Source organism: Erythrolamprus reginae, chromosome 2, assembly GCF_031021105.1.
Source record: "Erythrolamprus reginae isolate rEryReg1 chromosome 2, rEryReg1.hap1, whole genome shotgun sequence".
Taxonomy (NCBI): Eukaryota; Metazoa; Chordata; class Lepidosauria; order Squamata; family Dipsadidae; genus Erythrolamprus; species Erythrolamprus reginae.
Genome location: NC_091951.1, coordinates 159553014 through 159572841, shown reverse-complemented (window position 1 = coordinate 159572841; position 19828 = coordinate 159553014). Strand labels below are relative to the sequence as shown.

The following is a 19828-nucleotide window of genomic DNA, read 5'->3' as shown; positions in this document are numbered from 1 at the left end:
GGAATCAATATTGCACTAGTTACTGTAATGCAACATCAGGGCCTCAGACAGTAATCTTTCTGTGTGGATACTCTAATGGGCAATGGCAATTCTTCGAACGATTCAGTCCTAGGTTGTTTGTAACTTTAAAGGTCAATACATGCATTCTGCTTGTGTCTTGAAATGCAACCAGTGGAATTAGTAAAATATGTATGTCAAATGTTCCAAGCACTTAAGACAACAAAGTGGTCAATAATTTGCACCAGTTGATGTTTCCAAATTATGTTAGAAGGCAATACACAGAGCACATTAGACTAATTCAGCCCAGATGCCATGTTACTAAAACAGGACAAACTGTTTTCAGCTTTATACCTGTGTTGTGTGTGTGTGTGTGCGCATATGTTTGTGTGTGCATGTATGTATGTGTGTATACATACACAAACGTAGGTGCATGCACACACACACGTAAACACACACACACATACACACACACAGAGTTTATAATTCTTGTCAGTTTAAATCAAACCGTTTGATCCAATATTTTAAACTGAGAGTTATTTGATACTCATATAATGTCAAGAAAAAGTAATTTCCCATATGTATCTAGGGGAAGAGAGGGAGGGAGGGAGGGAGGGAGGGAGAAGCAATGACTTAGGTATTCATTTAAATTCAGGAGCTAGCCCAAAAAAAACCTGCTACTCTGCATCGTCTTTTTACTTTTGCCTTTCTCAAACATATACCAGAACATCTTGTCTAAAAACATATTTTCTATATGTTAATAGTATCATTTGGAGACAGTCCCAAGACATTCCACCTAATACCCACATGGAGCACTATATAGATCTTTGGCATTCACAGGAGGATTCTCATATTGCCCTCGTATTTTATCAACTGTGGTAGAATTTTATAAGCAAATGCATAACCATGGTGTGATGCAGGGAAAAGGTGAGCCGATTTGATTATTCCTCCTCCCCTATATATATAGTGCCCACCACAGTAAGTTGGAACTTTTTCTATTATCACTGACTCTTGCTACAGCTAAACAGTGAGAGATCCCAAGTTTTATCCCGTAATTGCATCATGGACATGCCCAGCATCCAGCTGAGTCTGTTGACCCTTGAAAATGCCTTTCTTAAGGAGAGCCTTCTCCCACACAAACATCACCATGATAGAAGCTATCACTCTGTGTGTGTGTTTATGTATTTATAGATTAAAGCTCACTAGCAATCCTAATGTGGGAAAAATATGTTTTCTACATTGCTAATTGAGGGTAACTCTAAAGGAATTAAGAGCTGATCTGGGGATAGGAAAGGTATGAGTGAGTCTGCACTTAATTGGGGAGGAATTTATTTTGCAGAAAAGATTATAGCGCTGTGAAAGAGGGGGATGTGGAATCAAAATAACCCAATCTTGATTTTGTTTAGTTAAGATAGTTCAAAAGAGAGAGATAGACAAGGTCTCAAGATTCTGCTAGCCCATAGTGTTGCAATAAACACCCCTGGAATCTCTAGTGTACATCTGCAAATAAACATTAAATTAAAGCCATTAGCTAGTGCCACACGTGGCCCTGAGGTCCAAACGTTTTGTTCATCCCTGCCACAGAAAATGTTCCAGCAACTAAGGTTCTAGGCAAGTCACACAACTCCCTTTTAACCACCTTGAAATCCCTTACTTCACCAGTCCCAAATCTAACGGTTAGGGGGAAGATTTTATTTTCAAAAAGGGGTAAATATTCATTCATTCATTATTTTTTCTTTAACATCTGATGCCCTAGGTCAGTGGTCCCCAACCTTTTTTCCACCAGGGACCAGTTTCAGCAAGACAATTTTTCTATGGCCCGGTGGGGGCGGAAAGGGGTGTGGTTTTGGGCGGGATTAAGCATGAGGGTATAGCTTATCATTCCATTGTCTCTCTTCCCTCCCCCCCTTTTTAATTTTGCGGGGGAACCGAGGTGACAGAGGGAGGAAGTGTAGGAAGGGGCGGTTTCCTGTCTCTTTCCCCTCCCGTTCACTCGGGACCGCCGTTTGCCTTTCAGCAGATTCAGAGGACACCCTCCCGCCACCGCTCGCTCCGGCTGGGATTCCAGCAAGGAATCCCAGAGGAGGGGGAGGTGCCTCCATGGACACAGTCACCTTCCTTTGTGATCGCTGCCTGCTTGGAGTGCCCACCACCAGATCCGGTAATTTTCTTGCAGCAAGGAATCCTTCCAAAAGAAAATTACCGGAGCTGGTGGTGGGGGTTTCATGGTCACACGCACACCACTGGCTTCGCTCCCACCCAGGACCCCGGGAATAGGGTGGGGTAGCCTAGCAAAAAAATAGCTGCACAATGCCAAAGCCTTTCCATTTGAGCTGCAGGCAGAGCAAGGGCTTTGCGAGGGCTTCGCAAGGAGGAAATAGACCACTTTCGACAAGAGAAGAAAGACAGGAAAGGAAGAAAGCAAGCAAGCAAGTAAAGGTTTTCTCAGCCCGAGGGAAACGGCGGTCCTGAGTGAACGCGAGGGGAAAGAGACAGGAAACAGCTTGGCACTCGCCGGCTCCACAGCAGCTGCTGACTCCGCGGCCCGGTGCAACATGCCTTGCGGCCCGGTACTGGTCCGCGGACCGGCGGTTGGGGACCCCTGCCCTAGGTGACTGTTTAATTTACCAACATGGACATGTCACCTTTTTGAGGGAGAGGAAAGTACCCATATTATAGAACTTCTCAGAATTTTGGAAAAAAAGTGGTTTGAAAAACATTATAAGGCTGGATGTATCAGGCTAGAGACCAGGAGACTGTGAGTTCTAGCCTTACCAAAACCAGTTGGGTGTATTGTATTTGTATTTATTTGTATTTATTAGATTTGTATTTATTAGATTTGAAGACTCGGGGCAGCTAACAACAATAAAAAAGACAATGTGAACAAATCTAATATTAAAAATAATCTAAAAAACCCCAATTTAAAGAACCAATCATACATACAAGCATACCATGTATAAATTCTATAAGCCTAGGGGGAAGCCAGCCACTTTCTCTCAAGTTTAGGGAGGAATTGGCAAAGCACTTCAAAAAAGCCTTGTCAATAAAGCTGCAGGGATTTGTGAAAGTCTCACACACACACACACACACACACACACACACACACACACACACAAACAAACAGTTTCAGGTCTCTGCAACCTATTCCCCTTTTAATACAGTAAATCTGATAAAAAAGACTCCAAATCTAGCCTTTGTGGTTGTGAGTTGCTGTTATGGGTTTAACGATGTCTGTGCAACCAGGCTTCCCCATTATTTTATTTTTGCAGATTAATAACATCTTTCTCCTTTACTATAAAAAGTAAGGTTCTACATTTAGGCAAGAAAAACAAAATGCACAGGTACAGTATATGTGGTACATTGCTCAACAGTAGTAACTGTGAGAGGGATCTTGAAGTCCTAATGAACAACCATTTAAACATGAGCCAGAAGTGTGCAGCAGCTGCCAAAAAAGCCAACACAGTTCTAGGCTGCATAAACAGAGGGATAGAATTAAGATCACGTGAACTGTTCATACCACTTTATAAGGCCTTGGTAAGGCCACACTTGGAATACTGCATTCGGTTTTGGTCACCATGATGCAAAAAAGGATATTGAGACCCTAGAAAGGGTAAAAGGTAGAACAAGAAGCAATGGGTGGAAACTAAACAAGGAGAGAAGCATCTTAGAACTAAGGAGAAATTTCCGGACAGTTAGAACAATTAATCAGTGGAACAGCTTGCCTCCAGAAGTTATGAATGCTCCAACACTGAAAGTGTTTAGGAATATGTTGGATAACCATTTGTCTGAAGTAGTGTAGGGTTTCCTGCCTAGGCAGAGGGCTGGACTCACAGACTCTGAAGAGGAGGAACCGGGTCAGTCTGAGCATCATAGGCCTGTGTGGCTATCAGAGGAGTCGGATAGTGAGGGTGAGGAAGGGGTGGAGATTGAGGGTCCTGCAGAGAATATAGAACACCCAGCTAGGGCCTTGTCTGGGTCTGATGGGGTGGGGGAGATTGTAGATCCTAATTTAGATGCACAGGTGAGAAGAATGTGTGGGAGACAAGAGCAGTTATGCAGACGCAGAGGGAGGCCTTGAATACTGCTGTGCGCAGTGTATAAACTCCTTAAAACCCACCTTTGCCACCAGGTATGGGGGAATTGAGATATCTCCCCCGGGCCTATACAATTTATGTATGGTATGTTTGTATGTATGTCTGATTAATAATGGGGTTTTTAAAATGTTTTTTAAACTATTAGATTTGTTATGAATTGTTCTATTGCTGTTGTGAGCCGCCCCGAGTCTATGGAGAGGGGCGGCATTCAAATCAAATCAAATCAAATCAAATCAAAAAATAAATAAATAATCACAGTGTTTAAAAGGGGTGGAGACTGGGAGGTTACTTTTGCAGGAAATCAATATTTCTAACTACAAGAGGGAAAGAGCAAGTTTAGAGTTTTCCCCCCTCTCAAATATTGCTATAGTCTTGAAAAAATATAGTTTTGAGAAATCTGTGAATATTTCTGTTTCAGCCAAGTTAAAAGTTTTAAGTTACAACCCTGTTTTGGGAACATTCCTTATCAGTTTTGCCGCTCACTTTGAATTTTGGCAGTCAACAGACATTCTTTGCTTTAATTTGTGGTTTTCAACAAGTTTGCTTGTAAAATAGACTATTCTACTTCCCAATTCTGTGTCTGAGGATTAATTGGAATCTAATTGCTGGCTGGTCATCGAGTCAGACAGAACATGGACTAGAAGACCTCCAAGGTCCCTTCCAACTCTGTTGTTGTTATTATAATTATAATATAATTTTCCAGATTTATTTATGCCAACTGATTGTACAATGATTTTTCTTGTTATTTGTGTCATGTACCTTTTGTTACTTAAGTATACGTTTGTCTGGGGCAATTTTTAATTGGAAAGGTAATTTCTTACCCACTTCCACTGGAGATAGTAAAAGACTCGACAGCAGGAGCATTACACTATTTTCCCCTGAAGTATATGCCATAACATAACAAGCATCTTAGTACTGTGGGACTCTCTTGGTTTTTATGAGCAGTGTCATTTTACCTTAGTACAGTTTACCAAGTTATTGCTGTTGGCATCTTTTACAGAAGCAAACTACAAGTGCTGTTGAAATTCAGATGTGGGCAACATTAAACAGCATAACAAAAGAAAATTATTATTATTATTATTATTATTATTATTATTATTATTATTATTATTATTAATTAGATTTGTATGCCGCCTCTCTCCGAAGACATCAAAAGATGCTGCAGGAATATTCCACAAATTACTTTGTGGCCCTTGGTCAGTGTTCTGAAAAAGACATTGCTATGATTTCTGATATAAAATCATACTGAAATATGCGAAAGTGAGATTGTGACTCTCATTTTTGCTTTGAGGCACGTATGTCCAAAAAGGACTTTAATATATTTGAAAAGACTTCAGAGTCCATCTGCTTCTTCATACGTGTACTCAGACATTGGTTTACACATCCACTGATCCAGTCCTGCCTTGCAACAAACTGGAGAGTCAAACTATTCTCCAAAGCACCTGAGGGTAGAACAAGAAGCAATGGGTGAAAACTAAGCAAGAAGCGAATCAACGTAGAACTAAGGAGAAATTTCCTGACAGAACAATTAATCAGTGGAACAGCTTGCCTCCAGAAGTTGTGAATGTTCCGACAGTGGAAGTTTTAAAGAAAATGTTGGATAACTATTTATCTGAAATAGTGTAAGGTTTCCTGCCTAAGGAGGGAACTAATAATAATAATAATACTGTAATAATAATAATAATAATAATAATAATAATAATAATAATTTATTGGATTTGTATGCCGCCCCTCTCCGTAGACTCGGGGCGGCTAAAAACAATAATAGAAACAACATGTACAATCCAATAATAAAAAACAACTAAAACCCCTGTTATAAAACCAAACATACACACAAACATACCATGCATAACTTGTAATGGCCTAGGGGGAAGGGCTATCTCAACTCCCCCATGCCTGGCAGTATAAATGAGTCTTGAGTAGTTTACGAAAGACAGGGAGGGTGGGGGCAGTTCTAATCTCCGGGGGGAGTTGGTTCCAGAGGGCCGGGGCCGCCACAGAGAAGGCTCTTCCCCTGGGGCCCGCAAAACGACATTGTTTAGTCGACGGGACCCGGAATTGTATTAGAAGACCTCCAAAGTCCCTTCCAACTCTGTTGTTGTTGTTGTTGTCATTGTTGTTGGGAAACAGTTCTTCATTTCAAAGGGATGAGTTTAATAAAAGTCTTATAAGTCAAATAAATGTCTCAGAAATGTCCCTTTTCCCTCCCCCACTTGTTTTTGTACTTATACATGGTATATGGAAATGCAGGACAAAAAATTAAAAGCAATTTAAAGCACAACTTTTCTCGGAGTGTAATAAGTCTACACTTGCTCAATGCTGACAGCAAAGTGGCATAAAAAAAGTGTTGGTTATGACCTTTAAAGCCCTTCATGGCATCGGACCAGAATATCTCCGAGACCACCTTCTGCCGCACGAATCCCAGCGACCGATTAGGTCCCACAGAGTGGGCCTCCTCCGGGTCCCGTCAACTAAACAATGTCGGTTGGCGGGCCCCAGGGGGAGAGCCTTCTCTGTGGCGGCACCGACTCTCTGGAACCAACTCCCCCCGGAGATCAGAACTGCCCCTACTCTTCCTGCCTTCCGTAAACTTCTCAAAACCCACCTTTGCCGTCAGGCATGGGGAAACTAAACATCTCCCTCTGGGCCCGCTGAATTTATACATGGTATGCTTGTGTGTGTGTATGTTAGTATAGGTTTTTTTTTAAACTTTTAATATTTTAATTAATTGGATTATGTATTGGATTGTTTTTTCACTTGTTGTGAGCCGCCCCGAGTCTTCGGAGAGGGGCGGCATACAAATCCAAATAATAAATAAATAATAAATAAATAATAAAAAAGGAAATCCAACCATAGTGGAAGAGTAGATGGAGCTTCTTACAGGAATCTATCAATCCTAAAACAAGGATCTGCCTATGCAAGAAATAAGCCTGTTTGACAGTCACCATTTCTTGAGCCTTAAAGAGTGATTGATGACCTGCTGAGGTGACTCACTTACAGTGATAGCCCTCCAAAGAGAATTGTGGCCACTGCTAATTTTTTTCCTATTTCATCACGACTGCATGGCATTTTACAAGATTATACCAGTCTATAAAGAATACTGAACTCCAAAGCCCCTTATTTCCTCCAGAAAGAAGAAAAGAGACTTTCCCAGAAAAAAGTTTTGCTTCATTCTGTCAAGCTCCAGACTTTGGACTGGGTAGTTTTATAATGCCTTATATCTTCTTCCAGGCAAGGAAGGTCCTTGCAGCTTTTATGAGGAATACTTTAAATAAAAAGGTAATTAAAAAACAGATGCAAGGCCATGATTAACGGCAGGGGGGAATCTGGAAGCTGTAATGGGCTGCTAGAAGAATCTGAGCTTCATATGTTGTTTCTGCTTTTATGCAGAAAATGACTTGCACAGAAAGTCAGGGCTATGGGTTTTTTCTTTTTTCTTTTTTTTTAAAGAATACATTTGAAAGGTAATAAATGCAAAGAGCAAAGCTGGGATATTGTTGGAAAAAGACTCAACAATGTTAATCTGAAGCTGGAGCATTCCCCTCCCACCACTACAGACAAAAGATTTGCTTGGAATAATAAGAGCACAGCTGTTAAGAAAGAAAAACAAGTTAGAGTTAAGCAGCCATAGAATTGAGCAATAGTCAGGCTCAGCTCTGCAGAATGGTGCTCAGCGAATTTAATACCCCCTTTCTATTTTTAATCACTGCTATATTTGTATTTACTCAATGAAAAATTATTTAACATTTTGCTGGAGGCAACTATCAAGGGACGGCCAGGCTTCTACTGAGATGCTAGACTTGCATAAAGGGCTTCTTACAGGACAAAGGCTATGACTTCCAAATCAACAGACACCTCCTCCAGCCACCATATCTCAGCATATTGGGAAGTACTCTTTATGAAGTACCCTCATTCCGGATTGCAATCCAGATTAGAATCCTATCCAGAACATGCCACACTAAGCGACTGGTTCAAAGGTGTTACAGGAAGAAATACCTAGGTGAGTCAGCAAATATGTAGGTTACATGGAAAGTAACATTGCTGATGGATGAGGGCTTACAGCTATAGTCTGCTACCCACGCCATTCTTCACCCGCTATAACTGATATGGATTCACAACTCAAATATATGTTCTTATATGTAGGCAGCATTCGAAAACTATCTGTCAATCTGCAGTCCCATGAGGGGGAGATATATATATATAAAATTTTCTATAACAGAAATCATGAAGAAAAGCAGCATCTTCTAAGCCCGTGATGGCAAACCTATGGCACAGGTGCTACAGGTGGCATGGGGAACCATATCTGTGGGCACTTGAGCCGTTACCCTAGCTTAGCTCAAGGGCGCATGGGTGCGCTGGCCAGGTGATTTTCGGTCACCCCCGCTCAGCTGCCCCTCCCTTCCCAGGAATCTCCATGCGGCCCATTTTGGATGCCAGATAAGTACAGGGCTTGTACGGAGGCTCTGGGAGGGCGTTTTCGGACTCTGGGGGAGGGCCTCTGGGGGACTGAGGAGCATTTTTGCCCTCTCTAGTCTTCAGAGGCTCCAGAGCAAAAAATGGGTCTACCGAGCCCTCCAGAAGTTGGGAAACAGGCTATTTCTGGCCTCCAGAGGGCCTGGGGGGGCAGGGGAAGCAGTTTTCTCCCTCCCCAGGCTCCAAGAAAGCCTGGGGAAGGTGAAAAATGGGCATTCCAGGCTTACTGGAAGTCTGGAAAGAACCGTTGAACCTATCTGAACGGTCTTCTCGCTGCACTGCGAAGAGAGTCCAACATGGGTATAGTTCAGCCTGACTGGAAGGGACTGAGTTAAAAATTAGCATAATAAATAGGTCCCACCCCCCTTGAGGACCCTGGTGAGTCAGTCGATAATAAAACGAAGTCATAGTGCAATAAACTCAAGAACAATTTATTCAACAAATTCAATAATGGCAAAAACCAGAACTAGAAGTGTGTGTGTGTGCCCCTGGGCGTAAAGCCGGGCGGGTTTGGACTCTCTTCGCAGTGCAGCGAGAAGACCGTTCAGGTAGGTTCAAAGGTTCTTCTCCACTGCACTGCTCAGAGAGTCCAACATGGGATATACCCAAGGTAAGTTCGCTAGGGCGGGCAGGCTAGTCCAGGGGCACCGACTCTTTACACACACCCTGTAATACTCTGCGTCCAAATGCTGCCTCCGCCGAAGCATAGGTGTCCAACCGGTAATGTTTAATGAATGTATCTGGGACAGCCCAGGTTGCTGCTCGACAAATTTCTTCAATCGGAGCCTGGGTAGCCCAGGCAGTCGATACAGCCGCGCTCCTTGTGGAATGCGCCGTGATGCCCGGAGGTAGAGGCATGGAAGACTTTCTGTATGCCTCAATGATGCAGGATTTAATCCAGCGACTTGCTGTCTTAGAGGAGATCTTCAATCCCCTAGAAGGAAGGGCATACGATATAAACAATGCCTCCGATCTTCGAAACGTGCTGGTGCGCCGAATGTATATTTTGAGGGCACGTCGTACGTCCAACTTGTGCCATTTTAGTTCCAGCGGGTGAGTCCCATGAACGCAAAAGTTTGGTAGAACAACCTCTTGTGCACGGTGAAAAACAGAATTGACCTTAGTTAAGAAGGCAGGGTCCAGTCTTAAGACAACCCTATCTGGGTGAAACATGCACAAGTCTGGTCTTACTGACAGTGCTGCAATCTCAGACACTCGCCTAGCTGAAGTGATAGCAACAAGGACTTGTAGGATAACAGCTGCAAAGGGACCGCCCGAAGAGGTTCGAAAGGTGGACCCGTCAGGGCTTGAAGCACCGTGGGCAAGTCCCAAGTTGGAAAACGATGGAGTGTAGGGGGTTTTAAGTTAGCTGCTCCCTTGATAAAGTCCCTTATCCAGGGATGATGTGAGACAGGTCTGGTTAGGTCCAGTTTTAGAATAGTAGCTATGGCCGCTACCTGCCTGCGTAGTGTATTGGGTTCTAAACCTCTATCCAAACCCTCTTGTAGGAAGGATAGGAGCTGCACTACACATGGTTTCTGAGGGTCAAATTTATTAGATTTGCAGAATGCGCAGTATGCCGCCCAAGTAGATTGATAAATCCGTGTTGTGGAGGGACGGCGAGAAGCCTGGATAGTAGCAATGACCTTCTCAGGTACTGGATGTCTCCTTAGGTGGTCCCCCTCAAGTGCCAGGCGGCAAGTTTCCACCACTGAGGATCTGGGTGGGAAATTGCTCCCTGTGTTAGAGATATTCGGTGGTGTGGAATGCGCCAAGGGGGAGAGATGGAGAGAGCCTTTAGGTCGGAAAACCATGGTCGCCTGGGCCAATATGGGGCTATCAAGATGATTTCCGCTTGCTCCTGCAGAATCTTGTGTATTACCTTCGGGAGGATGCGTACCGGCGGGAACGCATAGAGTAGGCCCCACGGCCATGGGCAATGTAGTGCGTTGACTTGCTCCGCTTCTGGTGTTTGGAAGCGGGAAAAGAACCTTGGTAGTTGCGTGTTGAGGTGCGTCGTGAAGAGGTCTACCTCTGGTACTCCATACCTGCATGTGATCTCCTGGAACAAATCTGTGCCCAATCGCCATTCCGCCGGGTCTATGGTTCTGCGACTCAACCAATCTGCTTGGGTGTTGCAAATGCCTGAGATGTGTTCTGCTCTCAGAGAAATGAGATGCTGTTCCGCCCATCTGAACAGAATCTGAGCCTCCAGCATAAGTCTGCCCAATCTGGTGCCCCCCTGATGGTTTATGTGGGCCTGCGTGGTGACATTGTCTGTCAGAATAAGTACATGCTTCCCTCTCACCTGTTGGGAGAAATGCAATAGGGCTAGGCGGACCGCCCTGAGCTCGAGCAAATTGATGTTGGGGTCCCGAAGGTCCTGTGGAGTCCATAGACCTTGGGCAACCCCTGAGGGGGAGTGGGCGCCCCATCCCGAAAAGCTCGCATCTGTTGTGATGGTGATCTCTTGTCGCAGAAGGAACGGTGATCCCTGGTGAAGGGCTGCTGATCTCCACCAAGGGAGGGAACGAAGCACCCTTGTTGGTATTGACACCGTCCTCTGTGAATGGCTGATACGTTGTTTTTGAAAGGGGATCAAGAACCATTGAAGGGGTCTGGCATGGAGTCTGGCCCAGGGTACGATCTCTATGCAGGAGATGAACATCCCTAGTAGTTGGGACAGTAAGGCCAGAGAAGCTCTCCTCCGGGATAGTAGGTAACCTATTATGTCCTTGATTTTGCCCTTGCGTTCTGTAGAAAGAAAGACCTTGTCTCTCTGAGTGTCTATGTGTGTCCCGAGATGTAAAAGGCACTGGGTAGGAGCTAGGTGGCTTTTCTGGTAGTTGATTGTAAATCCTCGCGCCTCCAGCGATCGGATGGTCTCTGCTACATCTTCCTGTGCCTGGTGGGGGCTGCTGGACAAAATAATGATGTCGTCCAGGTAAGCTAATAGGTGTAGAGGACGTGATCTCAAGTCCGCGGTTAGGATATCCAGAAGTTTTGTGAAAACCCTCGGAGCTGAGGAGAGGCCGAAGGGCATGGCCCTGTATTGGAAGTGGAGGTTTTCGAAACAAAACCTCAGGAATTGTCTGTGGTCCAGATGAACCGGGATGTGGAGGTATGCCTCCCTCAAGTCGATGGATGTAAGCCAGTCCTGTTGTCGGATTGATGCAAGGATTGATTTTAGCGAATGCATCTTGAATCTGCGATACTTGACATACAGGTTGAGTTGTCGCAGATTTAGAATTAAACGGCATCCCCCTGAAGGTTTGGGGACGATGAATACTATCGAGTAGTATCCCTTGCCCTCCTGTAATGGGGGCACTCTCTCGATAGCGCCTATCTCTAGAAGATGGGAGACCTCGAGGTGCAATAGCTCGGCCTTTTGTTGGTGATGTATTACTGGACAGCATACGAATCTGTTTGGTGGATGATATGTGAATTCTATTTTGAGACCCTGGGATATAGTGTCTAGCGCCCAGGCATCTGTAGAGATGGATTCCCAGGAGCCGGTGAAATGCTGAAGGCGGCCCCCAATGGGAAGTTGCACTCCCGAGTCACTTGTTCTTGCGGTAGCCACCTCGGTTGGATCCTCTGGGTCTCCGTGACTGCTGGAACTGTCTGTTTCTATCTCCAAAATTTCCTCTGTCGGATCTGTATGATGACTGATTGTAGGCCCTCGGGTTGTATGGCCTCGTTGTTTGAGAGGCCGTAGTGGGGAAATCCGTCCGAAAGGACTGCCGCCTGTAGTACGGAGCCGCCCATCTGTCCTGGCGTCTGTAGTTCCTGGGTAAAATCTTCTTTTTATCCTTGTCCTTGATCAGGACGTTGTCCAAGGAGCTACCAAAGAGCTTTTCCCCATCAAAGGGAGCAGAGGCCAGTCTCCACTTTGACTTGGCGTCTGCTTGCCATGAGCGGAGCCATAGAAAACGTCTGGAGGAGAGGTTAGATGCCATGGCTCTAGAGGCAAAGCGGGATGCTGATAAGGTGGCATCGGCAGAAAATTCTGCTGCTGCTAGCAGCTTGTTGATGTCCTGTCTCAACCTACCATCCTCTGGGCCTAGCTTTGAAAGCATCTCCTGAAGCCACAGAATGGATGCTCTGTTGAAGAATGAGGCTGCTGTGGCTGCCTTGAATGCCCAGGCCGACATCTGGTGTGATTTTTTGATCAAACCCTCAGCTCTGCGGTCATCCGGTTTGAGGCCATCTGCCATGTCTGCAGGGACCAGGGCATTTGAGACCAGGCTGGCAACAGGAGCATCGACAGGTGGAAACTGTAGTAAGCCCTCCATTTCTGGATCCAGAGCATAGAATTTCCTTTCTGATGGTGATGGTCCGAGGGCTACTGTTGGGTGCTCCCATGGCTTTTTGATGTTGTTTAAGAACAAAACAGGAGAAGGGATATAGTCAGACTCTTTTTGAGGTTCAGAAAAAAGTCTCTTAGCCGGCTGCATGCCTGGCTCCTGTTCTGTGGCCTGCTCCTGCATGCCCTGAGCCACTGTTAATCTGGCTTTATTCAGCAGAATACGATAAAGGGAAGGTCTAAAAAGGCCTGTGAAGGCTGGTGGCTCTGGAGGAGCGCCCTCGTCCTCAGATAGGTCATCTGCTGGGTTCAAGCCTGGTTCCTCCAGCTCTGCCTCATCATGAAAAGACTCGTTGCCTGAGGAAGGAGGAGCGGGGGCTGCCCAGATATCTCTGTGTGAGTGTTGTGGCTGAGCCCGTGGTGGAAGAAGCGGGGCTGCTGCTGTTGCATACTGCTGGGCCCCTGTGGTTATCCCCTGGGAATATGCTGAGGCAATCATGTCCTGTATGGCTGGGGACATGCGGTGCCAAGTATCTGGAGAGGAGCGCAGCCCGGCCGCTGTAGGTGTGAAGGTAGCTGAGGGAGCTAAAGGTTGCGGGCTGCAGTGCCATGATGAAGGTATGGCCTGAGTTTCAGGTCTATATAGGGCCTCTGAAATTGGAGCCTCTGACCTGTCCGGGGACCAATCTCTATCGGTAGCAGAGCCCCTTCCCTCTGGAAGTCTGGTAGGCGTTGCCGAGGTTACAGAGCCCAGGATCTGACCTGCTGTGTTGCTAGTCTGGGAAGGTGGTTGTCTCTGCGCTGCTTCCAGCTGTCCCTCTAGGGCCTTTATGCGTTTTTCAGCCTCCTTTAAGGCAGAGGAAGACTGTGAGGATTTAGACCTCGACTTGAAGGAGTGAGCTTTATCCTTGGCCTTTGGTGCGCTTGCTCCAGATGTGGAGGGTTCAGCGCCCAGCGACTGGGGAAGATCAGCCATAATCAAGATTATTATCAGCTAGGTAGCCAAATCAAACCGTCCTCCTTGGCTGCAGAAGGCTAATGAGCCAGCATAAAATGGCGGCTACAGGAAGTCTTGCCTCACTTCCTGTATCTAGCCGGCAACCTCGAAGGCTAATTGGCAAGAATCCCCGTAATTCCGCTCTCAAAATGGCGGACGGAAGTGATTTCGAGGTCATTAAGATGACCTCAGGGGAAAACAAACATGGCGACGAAGCACCCCTCGTTCCTCCAACGCAAGCGACGTATCCAAAATGGCGGACGGAGCTTGCCGCTCCGGTCCTCGCCCGCCGACATCGCGCTTTATCTCAGGCCGTTAAAGCGGAGGAGGGGGGACTCCGATCCTCCCGGCTTCCGATTGGCGATTGGCGGAAAGTGCAGGAGCCACAGGCACGGAGCGCGAGGTTTGCGGCTTTATCTTTCCTTTCCTTCAGCATCCCCCTGGGTTGAAAGGCCACCACGGGAACGTATAGTCTACAGACTAGGGACCTCCCGAATCTCCTCGGTCTATTGGAGCTCTGAGGCTCAGACCGGATCCTTGTTGCAGGTTTGCTCCTCGGAGCAGGGACCTGAGTCCAGCGATGAGGGGAATCCTGAAGAATTACCTCCAACGGTCCTGAAAGAAAGGAAACAAAGGAGGGGGGGGGGGGAAAGGTTAGTATACAACCTCAAATTTATTCTAGGTAAAAGACAATTAAAACAATTAAAACAACTCTGAAGTAAAAAAACCCATAGGGGATAACAAACTCTTGTGTCCCTTCACTATGACTGAGTTTTTAAGACTGACTCACCAGGGTCCTCAAGGGGGGCGGGACCTATTTATTATGCTAATTTTTAACTCAGTCCCTTCCAGTCAGGCTGAACTATACCCATGTTGGACTCTCTGAGCAGTGCAGTGGAGAATGGGTGGTTTCCGGCCTCTGAAGACTTCAGGGAGGCCTGCTAGGCCTGTACAGGTGTCATGTGCATATGCACGGGGGAATGTGGGGCATGGGGGCATTGAATTATGGGTGTGGGCATGCACACACACGTGCTTTCAGCACCTGAGGGAAAAAATGTTTGCCATCACTGTTCTAAGCAGACCATATATGGCACCGACCTAAACTGTCAATGACCAATAGGCACTAGTGCTTTATTTATTTGTTAAATTTATATGCTGCCTATCTTACCATGTGGCTATTCTAGGCGACTATTCTTTATTTTTTCTGTTAATAGTGAATTTACCAGATGAGAGTTGCAGAGGCTTATCTGTTGTACCTCATGATTCTTGACAGATGTATATTTTCTTTTATGTAGGCTGAGAGCATATGCACCAAAGACAAATTCCTTGTGTGTCCAATCACACTTGGCCAATAAAGAATTCTATTCTATTCTATCTTCTGTTGAGCTTTGGCTTTGCAGAAAGAAAGGAACTTACTGGGATTGTATTGCCAGTTCTGCAAAAATCATTTTCTCATTCCACAATCTGTGCATTGAGTTACTCAGGAACAAGAAGACTCTTAACTATGGTCTGTTCTGGCTTAACCATGAAGCTGTGCTACTTTCTATTAGCTTCTTGGGGAAAACTATATATTTACTTTATAGATGCAGATCACAAACCTTAGCAAAACATCTGATAAGTCAGTTGAGGTATAGAATAATTCAAATAAAATTTAATAGGCACTAAAAAGATAAACCAATTAACTAAATTATCTAAATGATCATTATCTTTTTTCATGGTCATCATAACGGATAGCCTGACAACAAATTTTAGTACCTGCATTTTATATATATATATAAAAATCTGGGGGTTAGCAACAGCATTTCCACATTTGATTTCTACAGTTCTGCTGTGCCAGATGTTGCCGAATGACTCAAGTCTGAGTTGGAAGCTTTTGTATAATTAATAATCACCCTCATTTAAAACATTTTCATTCTCCTGATTTCTGATGTTCTCTAATTTATACAGATTAAATTCTATTTGAAAATAATTAAAATTAGCATGGTATTAGCTGAATTGCATTGCTGGGTCAAAGTCTTATAATTACTATAAGACAGATAGAATTAATTTTCCAAACCTTCGGGTATTACACTTTATTTTTCTGGCAGATCTCCAGGAAGCAACAGTGGACTGAAGCAGGTTCTTTGGAAAGTGACTCAAAGAGTATTCAATGATGGGCTCACCTCCCTGGAATTCCTCCCTGGAGCAAGAACCACCCCATTCAGAAGTTTCCAGGAGGAGATCATAAGATAGAGGTCCACAGTTTGACGGCCAGGTGAAAGTCATTTTGTTTAAGATGCAGTTTCACATTTCCTCTTTTAACAACCTTAAGAAATTATTTGTTTAATGGCTTTTTGATTACTAAGGACCTTCAAAAGAGCAAATTTCATTACAGTGGATGAGTTTCCTTCTATCCTTGAGGCAAAATGCTTCATGCTTTCAAGAACTTTAAAGAGATTTTTTATTTTTAGTTTTGGATAAACAGCAAAAAGGTAATTAGAACATTGTGTAGGAGAAGAGTAGCAGAATCTAGAAGAAGAGTTAAAAGAGGGGTCAGCTTGGAATCCATATTTGTGAGACATTATTCGAAGGGATTAAATATCAAGCTTTTTTAAAGTTAACAGAAGGAATATAAAGTTGATTTATTTGATTAAAGTTAAAATATATTGCACATGTTATTATGCATGATAATATTCATGTTATATATACTATTATTAATACACTTGTGCTGGCTAGAATGACAAGATTTTATAACTAATGAGATATGGGAAGAAGACGTATTTTACTGAAGTATCAGAGAACGTGATAAATTACTAATGTTACTTGTACTTATCCGAGGAAGAAAGGAATAATTTCTTTATAGTTTTATTTTTTTATTATATTTTTTTTCTCTGCACTTTTTCTTTTTATATTATTCCTGGTCTGTATTCATTTTAATCTTTTATTTATTTATCAATCATATTCATATAGTCACCCATCTCACAAGATATGTTTCTGAATGGTATACAACAGCAAACAAGTATTTGTAAAATTTAATGAAAATATTATTTCAAAAGTTACTAGACTATATTTCTTGCAGTGGCTTACAGAGAAATGTGTATATCTGAAGAACAGATTTGGTTTTATGGCAATTGATATAAACATGTCTACTTTTTGCCAGAGTGAAGAGTAGGGTAGTTTGGATAGGAAATATCAAGAATATCGGAATGGATACATTTCATTTCTTTCCTATTCTTGGTGCCATAACAAAAATCGCAGAGCAACTCTAGTGGTAGAATTGGCTCTTCAGGCTGCAGATACAAGAAAAATATTGAGTTGTGGAAAGTGCTAAACAGGTGAAGAATAGGCAGGGGGAAATGACAATTACTATATAGGGCAATTTCGGAATAAAAGAAACTCCAAAAATGCGTTGTGTGTCAGAAAAGTGCATTAGTTAGTACGCACAGCCCTTCTTGCTGCTTGCTGGCATTTCTAATTCTGAAAACAATGATGAAAAAGGGCAAAAACAAATGTGGGGAATGTATGTATAGTTTCAGAGCGCGGTATAGCCATGGTGAGGAGGATGACAACGAAGAAGGTGGGATATTTCTTGGGTCCGGGACATGCTCAGTCCAGTTGACAGGATTTGCTGCGCAATTGGTTAGAATATTGCTGCAAAATGACTGGAATGGCTTCTTAAATATGTTTCTCTGCCTAGGCATCCCATCAATCTTCCCCTTGCTGACCTTCTCGTGTTTCGCAGTCTCCGAGTATGCTCAGTTAGAAGGGAGGTGGTGTGGTACTCCAGGGGCCAATGATAAAGAAAGAAATCCTTATACAGTGGTACCTCATCATACGAACTTAATTGGTTCCAGGAGGAGGTTCATAAGGTGAAAAGTTCGTAAGATGAAACAATGTTTCCCATAGGAATCAATGTAAAAGCAAATAATGCGTGCAAATCCTTCAGGAAAATCCCAAACTTTAGAAGGGAGGCGAACAGAGGGCAGGAAGGAGCAGCTAAAGGGGACGGGTGGAAGAAGCAAGGCTAGGCTAAAGGGTGAGTGGAAAGGAAGAAAGGCAAGGGAGGCAAGAAAGGCAAAGGAAGAAAGGCAAGAAAGGCCCCTCCCTTTTCTTTCTTAAAAAGACACCCTTTCAATTCCTTTGCAAGCACCTTGTTCTCGGCAAAATTTTCCTACTCCAAGCAGCCCCTCCCTCCTCCCGTTTCTTTCTTAAAAAGACACCCTTTCAATTCCTTTGCAAGCACCTTGTTCTTGGCAAAATTTTCCTACTCCAAGCAGCCCCTCCCTTTTCTTTCTTCAAAAAATGGGGAAAAAAGAAACCCCTTCATCCCAGCAGCAGCTGCTTGGGTTCGTAAGGTGAAAATAGTTCGGAAGAAGAGCCAAAAAAATCTTAAACACCAGGTTCGTATCTTGAAAAGTTCGTTAGAAGAGGCGTTTGTAAGATGAGGTACCACTGTACTAGTAACCGTTGCTAGTAGGTAGGCCAAGACCCACATGATATTTTGTAAGCCACCTTGAGTCGCCATGTGTGAATAGGTGGCAATGTAAATTTAATAAATAAATACCGATAAATAAATACAATTTAAAAATCCTGTGGTGGGTGTGCTGTATGTGAAAGAGTGTGTCCATATACACTCAATGTAAACAGGCAGTGATGTTGTTTCAAGAAGTACTGCCTTCATCAAGTAGAGTTTATAATTGCCTGAGGTTGGTCATCACAGGCACATCAACCAGATATGTCCCATTCTCATAACTTCCCAAATCTAACTTCCAGCTCTATTATATTCATATTGAACAGGTAACACGGCTCAGCTTTGCTTCACATACTTCTGCTTTTATAGTACTGAAAACAGTCCACAGTTTTCATTGGTAAGAGATACAGTGGTACCTCTACCTAAGAACGCCTCTACTTACACATTTTTCTAGATAAGAACCAGGTGTTCAAGATTTTTTTTGCCTCTTCTCAAGAACCACTTTCCACTTACAAACCCGAGCCTTTGAAACTGTAACCGGAAAAGGCAGGGAGAAGCCTCTCTAGGGGCCTCTCTAGGAATCTCCTAGGAGGCAACAGGGCCAGAAAAGGTGGTGAGAAGCCTCCGTGGGGCCTCTCTAGGAATCTCCTGGGAGGAAACAGGGCCAGAAAAGGTGGTGAGAAGCCTCCATGGGGCCTCTCTAGGAATCTCCTGGGAGGCAACAGGGCCAGAAAAGGTGGTGAGAAGCCTCCCTGGGGCCTCTCTAGGAATCTCCTGGAAGGAAACAGGGCCTCCACCCTCCCTGTGGTTTCCCCAATCACACACATTATTTGCTATTACATTGATTCCTATGGGAAAAATTGCTTCTTCTTACAAACTTTTCTACTTAAGAACCTGGTCATGGAACGAATTAAGTTCGTAAGTAGAGGTACCACTGTACTGTAAATACCTATTATTAAGAGTGATACCTGCACTTTCATTTCTCGATCTGTATCCCAGATTCGGATGATGCGCACATCGCCGGACGTCATGAGAAGTCCAGTTTCTTGTTCCCAATCCACCACCATTCCTGCTCCTGGGAAAAGACAAAGCACAGCACATGACATGACATTATTTTATTTACAAATACCCAGACCCAAAGAGAACCAACGCTCCTATATATCTAGGTCCCAGTTCTGAATTCTGCTAGAATTAAACCGCTTCTCTCAAAATCCTATGGAAAAACAAGCCAATTCCAGAAACTGGGCAAATAAAAAATGGATCTACAATAAGCATCATCTGTCTCTTTTAAATTTCCCTCATTCGATTTCTGCTGTGGTGTACCGGGAATGGTAAATGAGATATCAAACAAAGCCTGCTGACAATTTAAGTCGGACTATATCTCATTTCAGATATAAAGATTTTCACCAATGTAGGTTAGAAAGAGAACAAAGCCCTAAAATGATAAAGTTGTCAAAAGGAAAACTGCGAGGAGCTGCACTGTGGCGAAGGAAAGAAGGTCCAAAATTAGA

General features: G+C 44.0%; 1 protein-coding gene across 2 annotated transcripts in view; it reads right to left on the bottom strand.

Annotated features, from left to right (window-relative positions):
• Positions 1 to 19828, bottom strand: part of RPTOR (regulatory associated protein of MTOR complex 1) — a 494232-nt gene that overhangs the window by 20215 nt on the left and 454189 nt on the right. For both annotated transcript variants that reach the window (XM_070740207.1, XM_070740208.1), the window contains one exon: positions 19286 to 19392. In XM_070740207.1, the coding sequence (XP_070596308.1) occupies positions 19286 to 19392 (107 nt within the window). The remainder of the gene's footprint in view (positions 1 to 19285; positions 19393 to 19828) is intronic.